At 43.4% G+C, this 21,684-nt stretch overlaps 1 protein-coding gene across 1 annotated transcript in view; it reads right to left on the reverse strand.

The window, feature by feature from the left end:
* Positions 1 to 10,059: 10,059 nt before the first annotated feature.
* The window catches only part of CNPY3 (canopy FGF signaling regulator 3), a 15,337-nt gene continuing 3,712 nt past the window's right edge, over positions 10,060 to 21,684 (reverse strand). The window contains exons 2-6 of the mRNA XM_015426250.1: positions 18,270 to 18,393; positions 15,875 to 15,971; positions 13,392 to 13,514; positions 11,939 to 12,056; positions 10,060 to 11,358 (exon numbers count right to left, since the gene is read on the reverse strand). Coding sequence (XP_015281736.1) covers positions 11,117 to 11,358; positions 11,939 to 12,056; positions 13,392 to 13,514; positions 15,875 to 15,971; positions 18,270 to 18,393 — 704 coding nt within the window. The 3' untranslated portion in view covers positions 10,060 to 11,116. The remainder of the gene's footprint in view (positions 11,359 to 11,938; positions 12,057 to 13,391; positions 13,515 to 15,874; positions 15,972 to 18,269; positions 18,394 to 21,684) is intronic.

A 21,684-nucleotide genomic window follows, 5' to 3' on the forward strand; every position in this document is an offset into this window, starting at 1 on the left:
ATAATTAGGAGCAATGATCACAGCTTAACTAGTTGGAGGGTCAGAAATATTCATAATTAGGAGCAATGATCACAGCTTAACTAGTTGGAGGGTCAGAAATATTCATAATTAGGAGCAATGATCACAGCTTAACTAGTTGTTGTTCAGTCGCACAGTTGAGTCCGACTCTTCGCAACCCCATGGATCAAATCACAGCAGGCCTTCCTGTCCTCCGCCGTCCTCCGGACTTTGCTTAATTCCATGTTCGTTGCATAACACTGTCTAACCATCTCATCCTTTGCTGTCCCCTTCTTCTGTTACCTTCAATCATGCCTGCAGTGGGGCATTGGGGGGCTAGCCCTCCCCCCACTTACTGGCAAGGCCCCACAGCTTCCCATCCAGCCCAGGGCCCCTGAGCAGTGGTGAGTGTGGGGGAAGGAGCTGAGTATTCCTGGGCAGCTGCCTGGTGCAAAGGGCCAGCTATGGTGGCAGTGCAGAGCCAGACAGCACCTCTTTATTTCTCCGATATAAAGTCTATTTAACTTTAATTAAATTATCTCTCATATGATTAACCACTGCCCCCTAAGAAATTTAAATGCCCCCCACCTTTTATGTACTCTTTATGTAGAGAAAATGCAAAGAGAATGTCCCTATCCCACTCCCAGAAGCTTACAATTTAAATTTCAAAAGCAGCAAAGGGATGTAATGGGAAGAAAGAAGGAGGGGGATGTACACCTGGGTAATGATACTATGTATTAGACAGCAGCTGGTGTGGTGGAGTATTTAGAATTCCAGCCCATAGCTACAGTGGGACATTTGGAGCCCTGCTACCTTAATTAAAAGCCCCACCCCTCAAATAGCAATGCCAAAAACCTTATTTTTGAGGAGAGACCCCCCCACACTGCCTGCTGCTGATGGCAGTGGGCTTCCCTCTCTCACTGTGGAATTGGGGGGGGGGGCAAGTGTGGAATTGGGGGGGGCAATCATGGGACATGGGAAAAGACAGCTCCAAGGGCATTTAAATGCCTTTTGAGGTCCCTTCCACAGAGCAAGAAATGTACCTTCAATACATCTTCAACAATCCCCCTTTCTGCCAGCCCAGTCCTGCTGTATAAGAGGTGCTGAAAGTATCGCTCTTGAGTGCCCTTCTAAGCTTTCTTGCCCCATCAAAGTGAACTCAAAAGGCCTTCTGAAGGCAATTAAATGTCCTCTGAGCTGTTTTTTTCCTGGAAACTGACATGCTCACTGCCCTGTCCCTTGAAAGGAAGGGCTAGAAACAGGTTCAATGCCTCCCCCTTTAAATACAGCCATTCAGATTAATTTAATTTTAATTTAACTACCCCCTTAAAAATTTAAATACCCCCCAAACAAAAATATCCTGACTAAGGGCCTGTCGAACCCCCACTCGGTCATGAATATCACTGGGTTGCTTTGGAGTCAGTCTTTCCCTCAGCCTAATCTACTTCACAGGATCGTTGTAAGGATAAAATGCAGAAGGAGGAACCATAAGTGCTGCCCTGGGCTCCTTGTAGGAAAGATGACATATAGATGCCTTATAAGCAAATATGCCTACAAAAACCTTACACTGCAGCCAGTCTACAGCTTTGTCACTCGGCAGTCATAAAGAAGCCACAGGATGCATTCTTAAAAACAACAAAAGAGTTCAGTTCACACAGAGATCAGAAGCAGAAAATGGCCTTAAGGTGGTAACTACTTATTGAATTAGTAGGCCCTTCCCCCCCATTTATCTTTCTGTATGCACCGTAATGTAATACTTTGCAGATCAGTATGCAACCCCCCCTGACCTTTCATTTGGGTGTTTGGCCCACTTTGTTTGCCTTTTCTTTTCCTTCTCTGTACCAGACAGTTTTTCTTTCTGTTTCTTTTCAGCATCTTGGGTTTTAGCTCCACTATTAAACTGGAATATAAAAAACCCTTTTTTAATTAAAAAAATCAAAGTCCAGGGAGTAGTCTTAAATTATGGGAACACAGATGTAGATTAAACTTTATGAGATTAATGCAGCATGCTGAGCCATGAAATAAAGTGTGGGTGTACAAACTCTTTCTCCTGGAGTTCTTTGAAAAACAAACAAGGAAGAATGGGGGGGGGGGTGGCCAAAGAAGGTCAGGAGCACATAGGGGTTAATCATACACCCTCCCACATATGTTTATCCTACCCTGCCTCTAGGGAGCGCAGATTATTTGATCTTCCCCTCTACTTTAACCTCACAACAAGCTTGAGAGGTAGGTTAATCTGAGGTTGGTCCTGGCCCCACTGGGGGACCTCCTGATGGCACCTGGTATTTTTGGCCACTGTGTGACAGAGTGTTGGACTGGATGGCCCATTGGCCTGATTTAACATTGGCTTCTCTTATGTTCTTATGAGGGACAGAGACTGGTCCAAAGGGGATTTGAACCCAGCTCTTTCCTTTTGTATTCTGATATGCCAACGCCTACATCACAGAGGCATTCAGTGAGCTGCCTTCCACTGCTAAGGCTGGAGCTCAGTTGGTGCTTTCCCCAGGGAATTCCAGTAGCAAAGCTTGTGCATCTGCATGGGAAGGTAACTCAGCAAATGGGGTAGTAAATCATGTCAAGGAGGCTTTATCACAGCCACCCATAATGATGCTCTTGGTGTATTTGAGTTGGCACAGCCCCAGTGCAGAGCTTTAAAGCTACTGAATCAACACACATTTAGTTGCAAAACCCTTTCCTAGCAAGTACTTTAACGGTGCATACTTAAAATTACTTCACGCACCAGAGTTACCCCTTAACTTGCTTTGGTCCCACGGAGTGTGCATGTGCTGCATCCTGCACCCAGAGCTGATCACTGTCCAGCTTCTCTTTCCTTTGTACAGCAGGCCCTGTATGAGATTAACTTCCTCTGCCGGAGGGATCAACCTTTGTGCTTTTGGCATCTCTGGTTTAGTTTAATATTTGAATGAAACAGGGTTAAATTGCATCAAGGGCTAGATGTGGCATGAGGTGGGGAAAGAGAAGACAAACAACCAACCCCTTTGGGAAAAAAATCAAAGGTTTATTGAACAAAAGGAAAAGTACTGAGACAATTGTGAAACCCAACAGCCATAAATCAGCACCAGCATCACTCTTAGCCAGGGGTCATTTCCTGCGGGAGCGCATAGGAGCGGAGCTCCGGCAGTAAAGAGCCCAGGGGGCGGGCACATGCAACAAGTCCCCCCCCTGCTCCCAGCAACCCCAGGCTACAAGGAGCAAGAAGCAACCAGGTAAGTTGCAGAGCCCCCCCCCCGCTCCCCAGTCCAAAACAGTCCAGTGGCATCTTTAATGCCAAGGTTTATTCAGGTACAAGCTCTCCCTCCTCTGTGAGGGGAGATCTGTGCATCCCCCCCCCCCATACCTAGCAATCCAAAACAGGCCAGTGGAGCTTGAGCGGTGGGTGTTGCTTTCTGACACACTTCTGGTGATGTCAGGGGGGGTGTCATATGCAAATAAGTTATGCTAATGAGTTATGCTAATGAGCTCCTGCACCTCTTTTTCTACGAAATGACCCCTGCTCTTAGCCATCATCACAACCCCTGAGTCCTAATTAGGATGAAGCGCTCACTCTAGAGGTGTTCCACAAAGCAGTGGGTGGAGATCCAGACACTCGTGTTAAATGCAGGGACTCTTTTAGGGAAGGAGGGGAGCGGAAGGGGACACCCAACAAAGTTAATGGGCAACAGGTACAGTCCAGACAAAAGGGAACACTCCTTTACTCAACAGGTAATTACACTCTGGAATTCTCTGCCATTGGAGGCAGTGCCTTGCAAAGGGGGTTAGACAGAATCAGTGGCTCCTAGCCACGGTGACTAAAAAGAACTTCTATATTCATGGGCAGTTAACCTCTGCAACCCAGTGCTGGCAGGCAACATGAGAGGAAGGCCTCAGACTCAGTGTCCTATTTATTGGCACTCTAGGACAACTGTTTGGCTTGCTGTGTGAAACCAGATGTCGGATTACATGCTGGAGGGGTCAACTGGTCTGATCCAGCAAAGCTCTCCTCATGTACTTAGAAATAGCTGGGATCTTTATATTCTAGGAAAGGTTGCTTCATTGCTACTGTGCCTCCAGTCTTGCTTCACAGTCAGCAAACACACAGCCTAACTGTTGACACTGTCTTTTTTGTATTCCACACCCCCTCCCACAAGATCCCAAGCCCCAAGCCTTGAGATCTTACCTCACAGATGCTGCCTGCTTGGCCACATAGCCCAGCAAGCCTAAGTTGGAACTCTCTTTCCCGTTCCCCACCCCAATAGCCATCCCCTCCGATATCCCCACACCTAGTATGGATCCCCCCCTTCAGCTTCTGGTAGTATCAGAATCCTTTGCCAATAATCCAGCTCTTACTTCTGTCCCCATACCTACTTGGGTGTTCCATCCTACTTTCTGCCAGCCTGTTCTTAGGCAGCAGGAGATGCTCATACACAAAGTAGTACTGGGAGAAGTGCCATTTTAGAGCATCATGTTTAAAGCCAATACATTGGATGGCCAGGAATACTGCAACACTTTTTACATTTGTAACCTACTTTTCCTGAAATATGTTTGCCAGAATATTGATTTAGAAAACTTATAACCCACCTTTCTGTCCTCATCAAGGCCACCATAGCAGCTAATAAAAATATACATCATAAGCACATTTTAAAAACCATCAACACCAAACAAAAACACACCATTAAAACAATTAGAACCAAAGCTTAAAATGCACATACTAAAACAACAATTAAAGCATAGGGCAGGGAGAAGAGATGACTGAGGGACCAGCTGATGAAACAAAAAAACCCTTCAGCTGTTGGTAGAAGATGGCAACAGAAGGGGACAGACAAGTCTCCTTGGGGAGAGAATGCCAATGTTTTGATGCCATGACTGAGAAGGCCCTCTCCCAGGCTGGCACCTACCTAATGTCAGCAGGTGGGGGCACACGAAGCGAGCCCTTGGAAAATGACCAGTGTGGTTGAGTAGGTATAAGGCAGTAAGCAGTTTCTCCCTTATCTTTTACTAGATGTTGGATCACCAGGGTAGTTTCTTGCTCCATCTACCAAACAGTACTTGTGTTCATCTGCCTGTCTGTGCTTTGTCCTCTGATTGGCAATTTAGTAATCTAGTCCCAAGGCTCCCACAAATTACTGGTGCGTTTGGATACAGAATTTGGCCACAATTTATCTAGCAGCCCTTTCTGTCAGAGTTCTAGCCCGCCACCCTGTTTGTTGTCACAATGCAGCTTCTCAGTGCATTTAAATTAAACTACTGCTTTCAATCCTAAAAGAAATCAACCCTGACTGTTCCCTGGAAGGCCAGATAATGAAACTGAAGCTCAAATACTTTGGCCACCAAATGAGAAGGGAGCACTCACTGGAGAAGACCCTGATGCTGGGAAAGATTGAAGGTCAAAGAAGACGGGGACGGCAAAGGATGAGATGGTTTGCTTTCATCTTCCATTCCATACAATAGAGCTGCCAGTAAACATTTAAATTTTGCCCTCCCATTTTGTTAAGCCTGAAAATCCTGAGGTACTTCAAAAACAGATAGAAAGGATACAAACCCACACCCTTTTGAGTGACCTGCTATTTATTTCAAAGGAGTAGTAGCTCTGTTTGTTGTAGCATATAAAGAATTCCAGCAGCACCATAAAGACTAATACAGTTTATTCTGACACAAGTTCTCGTAAGAGCTCACTTCTGTGTGTTCAGTTCATGAAAGCTTATGCAGGAATACATTCTATTTGTCTTTAAGGTCTGGTCTTCTATATTCCAGTGAGCCCAAGTGTACAATTATCTATACTGTATAATTCATGGTGCCTCTGAGGCTAATTGGCTGATGTATGAAGATATAAAATACAATCATTCTGGCTGCTCAAGGAACAAAGCTTTCCAAATGGTTCCCATTCAGAATCTTGGAGGGAAGGGAAAGTTGCCCGTTTGAATGGGATGAAAATTGACTTGTCCTCTTATGCATCCATGAGCTCTAGAAGTGATCATGCAAATGATATAAAGATTGTGATTTGGGGTGGTTAAATTACTACTGAAACACAGCTACCGCAGGGTGGTCCACAAAGACTGACAAAGGGTTGGTCAGTGAAGGTTTCAGCCTTCCCAAACCAAAGGTACCCTGGAAGCTCCGGCCCATAAGCATAAATCATATCAGAATCATCACCACAAGGCAATAATCCCCTTCAGTTTACAGACTCCACAACAAGTGGACATTTGGGACATTTATTGCAGGGATTCCAGTGTTTGGTGCTATATGGGTGTTTGATGTTTTCCCAGTTGCCTAAGTGTATTTTTATATCCTATCCAAAACTCTGGATCTCAGTGCTCTATTCCAGCTCGGCTAAGAGCTTCAACCCTTTTTCTCAGCAACTCCTTAGAATTATGTGCATTTCCCTCTCCCATTTTATGCTAGTTGTTAAAACCTAAACCTGCAATTCCTCTAGAACAGGAGTGCGAGGTGGCAGAAGACAGGTCTGCCTCTTACCCTTGCTTCTCCAAAGCAAACTTGGAGCCGCTCATTTCCACAGACATTTCTCTCATACACCAATATCCTCCCAGCCACCAGTAGTAACATGACACAGAAATTCTGCTCAGGCCAGCTCTTCCTACAGCCACTATCCCTTAAGAGTATGCTGTTAAATGCAGAATTTAAGAATGTGTGAAACAAAGGGCCTGCTCAAAACACCAATACATTATTAGACAAAAAGCAAACTAATCTTTTAAGGAAAAAACCTATTTCAGGTGGAAACCAGGCTGTGCTTTCTCAAGTACATTGGTATCCAACACGGGTCTTCTGATTTAGTAGGATTCTCCCTCCATGGTAGAGAATTACATCATGGGCAGCAACACAAATCCATGTGAAATTCAGACTCCCCTCCCCTTCAAAGCAGAGTTATGAGGAAACACCAAAGCACAACCGACAGCCAGTGTAACTGTTCACAAGAGAGGTACAGTATTTCATAACAGAGTGTTTCTACTCAGGGGCCGTGCTTATTTAAGGATGTAGCAATGCCTGCAAAGAAATGCAGATCGACAGCTGAACTATTTGTGACATTCTTTTTGTAATTATTTATATGTACACAGATGACGACTTAACTGCAGGATTGCGGTAGCACGTGATCAGCTTTGTTACCAGTCCCTTGAATTGCCTGTTTACATGTTTTTCATAACTTCTGCCCACAGTTACCACTGTTTGACTCTGGATCTACAGTGATAATTATGGAGACTTGCAGTACTGTGGTCTGTGTTTTGTCCTTTCTGCCTGGCCGCCTGCTTCATTGTGGACCTCACCTTCCTCTTTGTATTGAGGTGAACGTTTTCAAATAATGGATTTAGAATTGACCATAACTGAAGCTACATGCTGAAATCACACTTCAGCTAGAACTACCTGGAAATAATGCAAAAGGGAAGGGGAAGGTATTGGGACAATAAGAAAGCAGCCATTCGGAAGTGTGCTGAGAAAGGCATGAAAAGCCTCCAAGGATGTTCAGAACGTCACTGTACAGGATGAAATAGCACTGAAGCTAGAAGAGCTGGACTCTCATTTTTAGGACTGGCAAGTCCTCCCTTGGAGACGACTTCTGGCTCTTCCCTGAAGCAAAACCAAAGACAGACCTCTTGAAATTCACAAATGCCTAAGAGATTGCCACCTGCTGGTCCCTTTGCCCATTTCCCTCTGTCTGTAAATCTGTTCCACTGTGAGAAGAATCAATGGAGCAGCAAAGCACAAGGCACACTGGCTGCCTCCTCTCTTGGTATTTCAGAACTTTTAGTGGACAGTCCTAGCCCTTTCCCCATCAGAAAACGCAGGGAGAAATCAGGTTGGGGTTGGGTTTTTTTGTATTTTTCATAAGTGCGTGTGTGTCTGCACCTGGAAGTCATGGCAACCTCTGGTGACTAACCCCTACTGGGGGCCTGGAGGATATTCAGAGAGGTGGCTGAATGAAGCCTGCCCCTACCCCTGGTATTCCAAGGTCTCCCATCCAAATACTTGCCAAAGTCGACCCTGCTAAGCTTCTGAGATCTGACAAGATTGGGCTTGCCTGGGCTATCCAGGTCAGGGCTGGAGAAATCAGGTATTTAAGCTGCCAAAACATTTAAACAGAGCAATGGGAAACGGTTTTGTAATTCTTAACAAGGCAAAAGATTATTTGTTCGAATGTAGGAACTGTCTGAGGACAGGAGAAAGCCAGTATGTATTAGAAGGGAGGTGAGAAGCAGGTGAGCTCAAAGCTCCAAAATAAATTCACAAGGTTGCTGCATGTGTAAATCTCCATTTCATAAGGAACAAACAGCACTCAGTGGCTACAGAGGGAAGCCTCATGGTGAGTCAGCCTGTCCTCCAAAATATTTGCTGCCTTCCCTTCAGACACTCGCCTCAGGTCAGATTCTACACCAATTGCTCTTATCTGCTTCTTTCATCTAAATCAACATGTAGTACATGCACATACATGGCCAAGTGGTAAAAGAGCGATGGCATCAAACTAGTCTAGCAAGTAATTTTTTGATTAATAGGAAGGGTAGCTATTGGCTGAGTGAAAAGAGCTCTGGGATACACCCAGAGAGTAACCTTATTTGCACTAAAATAAACTTTGCTCCTTCACTTCCAGCTTTGTCAGATGGACATCTGTCCTGTTAGGACTCAGGAAAAGGCTAAGCAAAACAGGAGCTTTACTCACAGGCCCAAACCCAAGATGGGAACAGCAGTTATCTCCAGAGCAGTCAGGGTCTCCTATCTTCCCAGCTACAACTATCAATGGGAAACAGTTGTTAGTGCCTTAAGCCAGTTATGACAAGTGCAATGTCCCACAAGTGCAATGCCTTAGAAGTGCTATCTCCCACTTTATTATTGCTGAGGTATGAAGATGTGCAGGAGCATTTCTGCAGAAGGATGTGGAAATGTGCAAGTCTGTTGCTCAAGTCTTTGGAAAGCATCACAAGTCCAGGAAGCAATGCGCACGCTGACCAGTCCCAACCAGCTTGCACCATACCTACACATGCTGTATTCCTGCGGGATCATGTGAATTCAGAAGCAGGCACATGCAGAGCTAATACGCTGCACCCAACCCAGAAAGTCTTTTGCTCTAGGCTGCATAGCCTCACAAGTGTTAGGTGGCAATTCTCCCTTGGGCCAGTCATTCTATTAGACTAGGGGGCAAATTTTGATGATACGGATGTGTCCTATAAACTTTAACCTATTCTGGGCCTAAGTGAACAGGTAGCTTTACAATACCAACAAGCTTCTTGTAACCTAACTACACCAAAGACACCAAATCATAAATTATTGGCACAGAATCAAGGCAGTTTTTCAACACACATGGAGCTATCTTATACCAAATCAAACCCTTGGGTCCATCATGATCAGTATTGCCTACTCAGACTGGCACCGGCTCTCCAGGGTCTCAGGCTGAGGACTTTCACATCACCTACTACCTGGTCCTTCTAAGTGGAGATAATAAGAACATAAGAGACGCCAATGTTGGATCAGGCCAAAGGCCCATCCAGTCCAACACTCTGTGTCACAGTGGCCAGAAATACCAGTGCCATCAGGAGGTCCACCAGTGGGGCCAGGACATTAGAAGGTTCAATGTTGATTGAACCTGGGACCTTTGGCATACCAAGCAGATGCTCTACCACTGAGTCAGGCCCTCCCCTTTTGCTTAGAAGTCCTTTGTCCAATAGGAAACTTCCAGAGTGTTTCAAAAGGGATGTAGACCAATGTTTAGAAATCTATGCCTGATCCCTTTAAGAGACACTTTTTCTGTTTAAGTGACACCATCTTTATCTATGGTGCATCACACTTCTCCAAAGGCTACCAACACTCATTGTGGTACAGAAAGTTAAATGAAGAGCAGAACAGGCCTCAGATGGCCAACAAGAGGTTCAAAGGCTTCACTGTACACAGTCTCTCTGAAAATACCACCACTCAGCATGTTGTTCTGAAGCCGGAGGCCTCCACTGGTTTTCCTGGATGCTCCATGTGATAAAATTAAGCTACAGAACACCTTGATGACACAAAAATGGATGAGAGCACATCACTGCATAAACAGAAGATAATACTGTGCTTGTTGCGGCACAGAGATGGCAAGCCAGTGTAGGGGTTAAATGGAGCAAAAGCTATGCAAAACATTTTATTTACACTCTTTGCACCAGAATATTGGGAAGGCTGTTTACTGCAGCAACAGGTGGGTAGGAGAAGATGAAGTATCACAGACATGTGCAAAATGTCTCCAGGCTGGAGCTGCTATAGAGAATTGAACCTTTAGTAAGGTGTGAAGAGGACTCACCAAACAATGGAATGGCAACAAAAGCATGATACCCTTTGTTATCCCAGTAGAGCCTTTACCCTCCCTCACTTTCCTCCAGGCAAATTCCATGATCTGCATAATATAAAAGGGTAGAACTGGAGCCCCCTTTTCAAGGAACTGATTTGGGGAATGTACCAAATTATAGCTGGCAAGTTATCTTGGCCACAGCCAAATCTTGTACAACAGCTGGAAAAATGAGCTACTGGAGGAACAGATATTCTCCTCATATGCCTAGTGCATTTTTGTAAGAAAAGAAAAGAAAGAGCACCAGTACTCATCTATAAGGATGTGCTGATTTCTGCCAATTCACCCCTGAGGGATTGGGAGACACCCCCACCCCCCACCCCACCAAAAAAGGTGCTGGTATTCAGTACCCGTGAATACTGTCACACACAAAAAAAGCTTGTACCTTGCTATAACTCCCACCTCACAGTTATATTTGGCAAGTTGGGGAGGGGGGGATCAACACAGCTATCTGACTCAGCTTCCAAGGGGTAAGCCTCGTCCGAGTAGCCGGCACCTCACTCTCTCTAGAAAGAGCTTTCTGCCTAGCTCCATTCCCCCTGCGTACACCAGGAGCTAGCTGAGTTCTACCCGACCTGCACCTGTGATGTGGAAGGTATAACTGCACACAATAACACTGGATAGCTGCAGTCCAAGTGGTCACGATCACTGCTCCTCAGGAAATGACCCCAATTAGAATATCTTCCCATTGAGTAAGTAAGAGTCTCTATCCTGCAACTGCAGCAGACCAAAGCAATTCTTGGCGGCCTGAGTACAAGCTTGCAGCCCCACACTCAAGAGAAAGGGGAGTGGGGGAAGAGCCTAAAGTTCATCAGCTTTGTGCGAAAGTGGAGCCACTTTCTGAATGTTCCCTTCTGCCTCTGCTTGATCAAGGGCCTCCTTGGGTCCAGGCTCCACATTCTCCATTTCTTGCTCGACTGCGGCCTTGTTCCTCTTTTTTGTTTTTGTATTCTTCTTGGTTTTGCCATCTTTTTTCTTAGTTTTCTTCTGCCCTGAAGATGCTGTGTCCCCTTTCTTGCCATTCCATTTCTCTGCCAAGCAGCCTACAGAGGTGAGAAGGAAGAAAAGGAAACAGTGAAATATAGCCTCTATTCCCACTTCGATATCGCCATTCCCAGTATTGTCTCCCAGAGCCTAAATAAACTGTAATTTCCATTCAGTGTATGATGCATATAGCAGCACTGCTTCATGGTAACAGCCAAAAATAAAAGCTGTGTAATACTATTTATTAAGATGAACAGAAACAATACAACACATGCCTGGTGCCACCAGAGCATTTCTGCGGATGGAACCATTTTTGCCCATTTCTGGAGCATGACTTTCTCATTTCCTGTGTTCTGCCAGAGGAATCTAGGAATCATGCTACTGATATTCCAATCATACACAATGAAAACACGCTTCTTCAGGCAAGCAGGGACTCAAAGCCACACCCCTAGTCTAGCATCCTGTCCAGAGTGCCAACACTCCCGCCTATGTGGTCTTACTCCCAACACCAACTATCAGCAGCCTAGCACAGTTTAAAAACCCCAAACCCTTACTCAGTCCCAGTCTACAGTGGACTGGGAACACACATGTCCCTGAAATCCAACAACTAAGCCTGTTACCCGTGGGAGAGCAACTCACTGGAGTCTTTTCCTTTCAAAACATGATTTGCACAGAGGAAGTAAGAAAGGTCTTCTTCCTGGTGGTTTTTGTACCAGTCTTCAATAACATCTTCATATTCTTCCACCATTTTATCACACTAGTAGATAAGGATACAGTCTATTAGAAAAAAACTTTTTCAAAGAAAGCTACAAATACAAGGAAGTGCCCTTCAGGATACCTCATATCATAGTTGCTCACAGAATTTCTAAACATACAAGCAGGGAACCCACAGGGACTTGCAGGTGGCATATTTCCCCCCTATAGCCCCTTCTCTATTATCTTCTATTTTCCTTCCCTTAGAATCCCATAACCTCTCCCCTTTCCCAGCTTCCTTCTGTCATTCCTATCCACCCACCAACCTACTTTTACATGATCCCCCCCACAGCATTGGGCTCAATGTAACAGAAAACAAGGCTTAGAAGGCTCAACAACATCGCTGTGGTTGCCTAGCAACCTCCAAAATGGCTGCTGAGAATTCAGTGGGCATTCTTTTAAAGCTACAGCTGTTTCTACTATTTGGGTTTCTTTTTTTAATTTCATATTTTTCAGCAAACCTGAAAAGTTTGTAGAGAAATCCCTCCTATCTGCCCCTAGTTCCATTTTGCAACTCTATAAATCCACATTCTAAGGTCTAGTTTGGAATTAGACATATGCATCACACAATTTCACCACATAATACTATGTTATTTATGAAGTGGATCAGATAAAGTGTTGTACAAAAAGAACCCTTCTTACAAACTAAAAAAAAATGAAGTACAAATTGAGCAAGCTTGTTTAGAGAGTAGTGGCTGTGTTAGGAAAGACATTGAGTGCTGGAAGTGGGACTAGGAAATGGCCTTAGAAGGGCCACAGCCTTTTGCAGCCAACCAATTGGATGTCAAGATCCACTGAAAAGGAAGAGAATCTTAAATCCTTCTGGGTACTCTGCAAAGCAGCCAGCAATACACCTTTGGCTCCTGTTCTGGCCACTCTGGAAACTTCAGTCCTCCTGAAGTGCTTCACTGGCAGCTGCCCTCACCCTCAAGCTAATCCAAGCGCCATACCTGTTTCTTTAGGTCAACCACTTCTGCAGAGGTTTCATTCCAAAGCTCATAAGGAATATCCATCACTACTTTCACTCCTTTATGCACCAGGTTATGAAGAGTTTCAAATGTCTCAGACATGCCCTAAGACAATACAGGAATTCAAGTTAACGGACATGTTCTGAAGGAGGAAATTTTAAAAAAATTATAGTCCACTGTTCTTGCCGAGACTCACGAGTGGATTACAAAAATCCAAGCACAATTCAATAGAAACAATACAAGATACACAACAAGCCATGCAACGATTAGAAAGCAGTTTAACAAACACCATGAGACATGGCATATCAGAGTCCTCCTGAAGTGCTTCACTGGCAGCTGCCCTCACCCTCAAGCTAATCCAAGCGCCATACCTGTTTCTTTAGGTCAACCACTTCTGCAGAGGTTTCATTCCAAAGCTCATAAGGAATATCCATCACTACTTTCACTCCTTTATGCACCAGGTTATGAAGAGTTTCAAATGTCTCAGACATGCCCTAAGACAATACAGGAATTCAAGTTAACGGACATGTTCTGAAGGAGGAAATTTTAAAAAAATTATAGTCCACTGTTCTTGCCGAGACTCAAGAGTGGATTACAAAAATCCAAGCACAATTCAATAGAAACAATACAAGATACACAACAAGCCATGCAACGATCAGAAAGCAGTTTAACAAACACTATGAGACATGGCATATCATAAGCAATGCAAAAACTGGATTATGGAATTTAGAAAATAATGCAATAACAACAGGATACTTTGTACAACAAACAGTTGTTATAAATAACAACACTATTCCCTTTATGGAAGTGCCTCTCTGAACAATTCCATTCTGAAAAGGAAGGGGAAGGGGTACAATCCTGAATTCACCTGCCTTCATCTCTCTCCTAAAAAGAAGACATCAGTGCCTTCAAAGTAATGCCAACAGATCACTGTATCACAGAAGTCTCCTTTCCTTCAAGATTGACTGCCAAGCAAACCTGAACTATTTCATGGATTATCGGTTCTATCCCTTCTTGTAGGACTGTTAAAAAAGAGCAGGTATTTCAACCATGGTGGAGATGTGGAAGAGCTATGTAATACTGGGAAATGACCTTTAAGGATTTTTATTTACTTCAAAGAGATAAGGACTTTTCAAGCTGTGATGTAACATGGAAAAGAGCCTTCAATCATATGGATTACATAAATCATATGCAACCTTTTCTTTGCTTTTTTTTACTATGCTAAATTTGCTAACAGAGTCTTTTCTCTTGGTGTGTTTGTAAATTTGCATATATTTGTTAATATCTCTTTTTTAATGAGCAGGCATTGTTTCTTAAAACCTTAGAAATGAGATCGAAATTTGTTGGTGTTTGCTGGGGCCAAGGGAAGGAAGCTGATAGAAGTCTTTCAGTTCTAGGAAGCTTCACACCTGGATCCACTTGTCCCAATCCCTCATAATAGCTCCTGACCCTAACCCCCAAAGTTCCACTTCAAGACATATTTTGAAGCACGAGTTATTCTACACTGAAGAATTCATTCCACAAACGTCATTCTGCGTCTCCTGTATTCAAAACAGTTTTACAAAAAAATGCATCACATACACAGTAAAACATTGCAAATAATAAAACGAGGCAAATAACAATCAATTAATAGATTTATAGAACAGCCAACTATCAAGCAAAATAAAATTGTTTTGCAGTGTTTATGGAGAGTCAGGATGGATGTGGTCTCTCAGCCAAATCTCATCGGGGAGCTAATTCCAAAGTAAAGCAGACACCACAGAAAAGGCCCAGTTTCTTCTGGCCACATATCTGATAAAATCGGCAAGTCCTCTTGTCCCAATCAACAGGTGTGAGGGCACAGCATTTGTTTTCTAGTGGGAGAGTTGAAGGAGAGGGCTGTACAGTGTGGGATGCTAAATTTCCAGGGGTTTGGGCAATAATTAGTATTGCTCCAGAAATTTGTAATGCTTGCAAGACAGTACTGAAGGAGGACTGCTTTCCTAAGGCAGCTTTGAAATAAAAGGACTAAGGTACAAGGTCTCCCAAAAAATATTCAGGGCAAGTAAAAGTATCTACTAAAAAAAGAGTTAAGAGAACCTCCATCTCACCAAAGTGAATGGGCTATGATTTGGCCCACAATAGGTTGAATTTGTGAAGTGAACTTACCTTTTGTCCCCACCCACCCCCAAACTACAATGGAGCTTGGCTGTTTTTTTTGAATCTGCTCTCTGATACGGGTATACATTGTTCCTGGATTCTCTGTGTGGCACACTATAATCCAGATTATAAAGGCTGGCAGCTACACAGGCCTTATTTATAGGGACTAGACTTTATGGTGCCCTACTCTCTTCTAGCTCTACTACTGGAACCACAGAATTCCCACCAAAGTCAATGTATTCCTTAACTTGCATGGTGTTAAAAGTGCTTATGATAATCTCTAAGCCAAATGTTTCTACATCTTATTCACTGTAGAGTACTCCTTCGGTAGGAATTTTCTTCTTGCTGTGAAAATGTCTAGTTTTCTCAGCTCATCAAATGCATAATCTTTTAGGCATTGGACTGATGAACGTAGAAACAATAAAATACGCTAACAAAACAATAAGGTAGCATTTTGTATCTTGCCTTGCTCCCAAAGCAGGGGCTCTTCAAAGTAGAGCAACTTCTTTAGCTGAGCTATCTGATTTTGAAGTCACCAGCCAAGCACTCGATTCCAAATTTAGCACTGCAATCCTATGCAGAGTTACCCCACTAAGATCATTGAAATCAATGAGCTTAAACTGGAGTAACTCTGCATAGGATGGCACTGTAAGACTTGCAGGAAAGTCCATTGCAGCAAACTCTGGAAATGCAAGAATTGTTGGAAGGTACCAACCTTGGCAAACCGGTTGCTTCCTGTCCTCTCTTTGTGCAGGTTGTACGCCAATACCCTGTTGCAGATGTTTTCTTGAACATCAATTAGGCGAATGTCCCTGTAGGGAGCAAAGGGTGTTAGTGAGTGGGAAGATGTCTCCAGTAATGGAACTAGTAAATACCAGCTAGAAAATTGAATTCTATGATGACAAACTTGAAAAAATATGTCAGGATGGGGCCAGTGGCCTGGCTGACAGATGAGCTGCCATTTCCCTAGCTGTTTCACCATCAAACATTCCTTACAGATTTTTGCATCATTGCTGGTAAGATTTTATCTTATATTTAGAACTTTCTTCTCTCATGCTTACTACATAGTGAAAGGAACCAACACTATCTCAGCTGTACCTCAGTGATGAGTCACACGACCATTTTCAGCCCATTACTGATTACACCCTGCATCGACTATGTCACCTGGTGACCCAGTGAAGGGATTCTTCCATCATATCAACACAAAGCTCTGAGTGAGTACTTTGTCAGATTAAGATCACAAGAAGAGCCCTGCTGGATCAGGCCACTGGTCCATGTAATCCAGCATACTGCCTCACATACTGGCCAACCAGTTACTCTGGAGGGCCAACAACAGCACACAGAAGGTTTTCTCTTGATTTTGCCTCCTGGCACTGGTATTCAGAGGTTGACTGCCTCTGCATGTGGAAGTTCCCTTTAGTCACAATGGCTAGGAGTCACTGATAAACCTATCCTCTATGTATTTGTCTAATCCCCTATGCCTTTGGCCATCATTACATCCTCTGGCAGCAAATTCCATAATTTATGTTTTATTCCTCAAATTCTTTTTTCCATCGTGAATCTACTAACAATCAACTTCATTGGGATTTTTTTGTTCCCATGTGCATTAGCTCACACACATTTTGCCACACTGTTGCCCACTCACCCAATTTGTGGAGAACCGCCTGCATCACTTCACAGTCAGCCTTGGTTTATACCATCCTGAAAAATGTTGTGTCAACTGCATACTCAGCCATTACAGTGCTCATCCCCAGTTCTAGATTATTTAGAAACAAATTATATAGCACCAGTCCCAATACTGATTTGTGTGGGACCCCACTTCTTACTTACTCCCACTGAGAGAACTGCCCATTTATTCCTACTCGCTGCTTCCTTTCACTTAGCCAATTTCTAATTAATAAAAGGACCCATCCTGTTATCCTATGACTGCTAAGCTTACTTAGGAGTCCTTGGTGAGGTACCTTGTCAAAAGCCTTTTCCAAGTCCAAGCATAAAATGTCTACTGGGTCACCATTATCTACATGTTTGTTCATCTCCTCAAAGAACGAAGATCTCCTCAAAGAATGAAGTTGTTCAGGGTGGTGAGAACCAGAAAGGATTGTGAGGCACTCCAAAGGGATCTGTTGAGGATGGGTGAGTGGGCGTCAACATGGCAAATGGGGTTCAATGTGGCCAAGTGCAAAGTGATGCACATTAGGGCCAAGAATCCTAACTATAAATACACGTTGATGGGGTCCGAACTGTCAGAGACTGACGAAGAGAGAGATCTTGGAGTCGTAGTAGATAACTCATTGAAAATGTCGAGACAGTGTGCGACTGCAATAAAAAAGGTGAACGCTATGCTTGGAATTATTAGGAAGGGAATTGAAAACAAATCAGCCAGTATCATAATGCGCCTGTATAAATCGATGGTGCGACCTCATTTGGAGTACTGTGTACAGTTCTGGTCATCACACCTCAAAAAGGATATTATAGCATTGGAAAAAGTGCAGAAAGGGGCAACTAGAATGATAAAAGGGTTGAAACACTTTCCCTATGAAGAAAGGTTAAAATGTTTGGGGTTCTTTAGCTTGGAGAAATGGCGGCTGAGGGGTGACATGATCGAGGTTTACAAAATTATGCATGGGATAGAGCAGGTTGAGAAAGAAGTACTTTTCTCCCTTTCTCATAATACAAGAACACGTGGGCACTCAATGAAATTGCTGAGCAGTTGGGTTAGAACAGATAAAAGGAAGTACTTTTTCACCCAAAGAATGATTAAGACATGGAATTCACTGCCACAGGAGGTGGTGGCAGCTACAAGCATGGATGGCTTCAAGAGGGAACTGGATAAACATATGGAGCAGAGGTCCATCACTGGCTATTAGCCACAAGGTATAGATAGGAACTCTCAGTCTGGGGCAAGTGATGCATTGTATTCTTGGCGCTTGGGGGGGGGGCAACAATGGGAGGGCTCCTAGTGTCCTGGCCCCACTGCTGGACCTCCTGATGGCCCCTGGTATTTTTGGCCACTGTGTGACAGAGTGTTGGACTGGATGGACCATTGGCCTGATCCAACATTGGCAAGAATCACTGCTTCCACATGCCCATCACAAACCCCATTCACTTACGATTTTGTGTACTTGATTTGAGATCCCCTGCCATCCAAGAAGCCGTACTTCGTGTCAATCACTTCCTTCGTCTTGCCAGTTTCCTCAAAGGAGGATTTTAATTCCAAAGCCACAATCTTGCAGACTGTGAGGAGATTGAAAGCAGTTAGATTTTAAAAGCTGACCAACAGTAGACTGGGGTGTTCTTATAACACAGGTATGCTATACTGCTCAAAATGCCTGCATATATTTGGGCACTACAGAGGCATTACAGCAATTAATAACAAAAATAAGATCTATCCACCCCAATCACTCAACAATATAACACATTACTGGTAAAAGCAAAGATGGGATCAAACTTGCATTGACGTATTTGTACACTTTCAAAAAAGTCAATATTTTCATTTATACTATGAAGGTACCACTTGTTGAGGAGCTGAAATAGACCACGGCCACACTATCAACTGTATAGCTTGTTTCAAACTCAGGTCTGCTGCCTTGAGATGGTAAGTTTACCAGTAGTTACAAGCATCATAGTGAGGCCTCTCTCAATTTTTCTGAACTAGGCAAACTTTTTCTACTTTCTGAGCCCCCTTTGCCCACTCCCCAACTCCCCCATCCCATCTCTGCCAACGTTCTGTTTGCCAGACGAGTACAATAAGATCCTTGTGTGCAACTGCTGACAGAGAGTCCACTCCTGTGTGCAAGGAGGTGCAAAGCCAGGCAAAAAAGTGCTGGAAGATCTCCTAGCAGGAGCATTCCCCCATTTTTGGCAATCCAACATACACTGAAAAAGTCTAGTCTCCAATATGCCTATCCCCTCTAGACTACAGCTGTGGAGAAAAGAAACTGGACCAAAGGCCTGTACTCCATAAGCCCCAAACTTACTTTTTCCTGTAATAGAATAAGCTAACGTACACCTAGACTGGTCAGCATTTTAATACAACCACAGAATGCAGTAGAACAAGGCATGAAGTCTCATTGCAGTTCTCTGTGCAAAGAAACCTGAAATTCATGCCTCTGCTTAGCCATCAACACACAACCAGGGCAATCTCTCAGCCTCATTCCCCTTATATAAAATGACCAATCATAGCTTGCCCCATAGGGCTACCATGAAGGTGAATGAAATCCCCCCCCAGTTCATTACAACTTGATTTAAAGAGAGAGAGAGAAATTACAGTGCAATGATTCCATGCAACATATATATTGAGGTTTTTAAATAATCCTAACTAGAAGGAATGTGATCACTACTACTACAACAGCAATAATAATTACAAAGCTTAGGGGCTTAAGAAAACACATTTTCAGTGTAAAGAACTATTTCCAATCACTTTTCCAAAATATTGCATGCTTCCTTAGACCACCACAGGAATGTTACTTTAAAGGCATAAAGGATCCAATCCCATTAAATTCACTAAGCAGAACACAATCAACTACACCTACTTTATGAAGGATTTATATGGAGCAACTCAAGCTGTTTATTCAAAACACACACACAAAATGGACTGGTAAACATTTGTGTAATTAACTTCTAGTTACCCAATACTTTTACCTGGAGTGCACAATTTATTTAAAAGAGGGAAGACCTGGCACTTTTATACTGATGTTACCAATATTAATATTTCTTGGGATCTCTGGAAGATTCATATTCTTTACAGCTGACAAAGCCCAGGCTGGGGCTCCTGCTAAACCAGCCTCCGATTTTTCTAATTTATTTTGGGCATCAATCTGTGTGACAATTTCATTCATATTGGTCCCTAAATCCATTCCACCCATCACCATTTCAGCTGGACCTTACGTACGTGGAAAATTAAATCCTGTTCACAAACATTCTCAAAACACTTGTCTAGCGTCTCTACAAATACTTGCATTAGGTCTAAAATGCCCAGCTCACTTTTACATTGCTTTGAGCCCACTGGGGAAAGTATAAATGGAAAGTATTATTATTAAATCCAGTTCACAGACTTTCTCAAAACACTTCTCTAGCGTCTCTACAAATACTTTTGTTGTTGTTGTCAGTCGCACAGTGCCGTCCTCTGAAGTTGGCTCAATTTCATGTTCGTTGCATCTATGACACTGTCTAACCATCTCATCCTTTGCTTCTAGGAAATTACATTTTCATCATGCTTTGACACTAAATGAAATTCTTCTCTGATAAATTGTTACTATGTATCTTCACTGCAGGCTAGTCAGACGGCGGCTCGCGAGGGACAATTTTCCTCTCTCACTACCCACCCTGGCCATGTGTTTGTTGAAGGTGAATGAAAAAATGCCCAGCTCACTTTCTGAAGAATCAATGCATAAGACAAAGTACAATGTAGCATAATGGTGATAAATCAGTTTGTTGTCCCATCCACCTATTAATAAGCCTCTTCTAGGAAATTACATTTTCATCACATTTTGACACTAAATGAAATGTTTCTCTGGCCCAAAAGACATCTGGCTGTCCTCAAGTAGAGCCCGGGCCTTCTCAGTCCTAGCTGTAGCCTGGTAGAACTCTCTGTCTAGCGACATCTGCACCCTGCGGGACTGAACTCAGTTCTACGGGGCGTGTCAAACAGAGATGTTCCACCAGGCCTCAACAATAGTTAATGTACCTATGGGACCACCTCTCCTGGTTTGTTCCCCAAAGAGCTTTATGCTCGGGATATCAAAATTTTTAGATGCAAGGTGTTTCTCAAATTTCCTTGTCACCTTTTAATGTTGCCATTAGGAGAGCCTTCAAAGTCTTAAAAGATGATGCTGTTAAAGTGCTGCACTCCATATGCCAGCAAATTTGGAAAATGCAACAGTGGCCACAGGATTGGAAAAGGTCAATTTACATTCCAATCCCAAAGAAGGGCAATACCAAGGAATGTTCAAGCTATTGCACAATTGCACTCATTTCACACACTAGCAAGGTCATGCTCAAGATCCTACAAGCTAGGCTGCAGCAGTACGTGGATAGAGAACTGCCAGAAGTACAAGCTGGGTTTTGAAGAGGTAGAGGAACTAGAGATCAAATTGCCAACATTCACTGGATTATGGAAAAAGCAATGGAGTACCAGAAAAACATCTACTTCTGCTTCATTGACTATGCTAAAGCCTTTGATTGTGTGGATCACAACAAACTGTGGCAAGTCCTTAAAGAGATGGAAGTACCAGACCACCTCACATGTCTCCTGAGAAACCTATATAAGGGTCAAGAAGCAACAGTTAGAGCCAGACATGGAACAACTAATTAGTTTAGAATAGGAAAAGGAGTACAACAAGGATGTATATTGTCACCCTGCTTATTTAATTTATATGCAGAGTACATCATGAGAAATGCCGGCCTGGATGAATCACAAACTGGAATTAAGATGGCCGGGGAAAACACCAACAATCTCAGATATGCAGACGATACCACTCTAATGGTAGAAAGTGAAGAGGACCTCAAGAGCCACTTGCTAAGAGG

This window comes from Gekko japonicus, unplaced genomic scaffold, assembly GCF_001447785.1.
Source record: "Gekko japonicus isolate JY-2015 unplaced genomic scaffold, Gekko_japonicus_V1.1 scaffold405, whole genome shotgun sequence".
NCBI lineage: Eukaryota > Metazoa > Chordata > Lepidosauria > Squamata > Gekkonidae > Gekko > Gekko japonicus.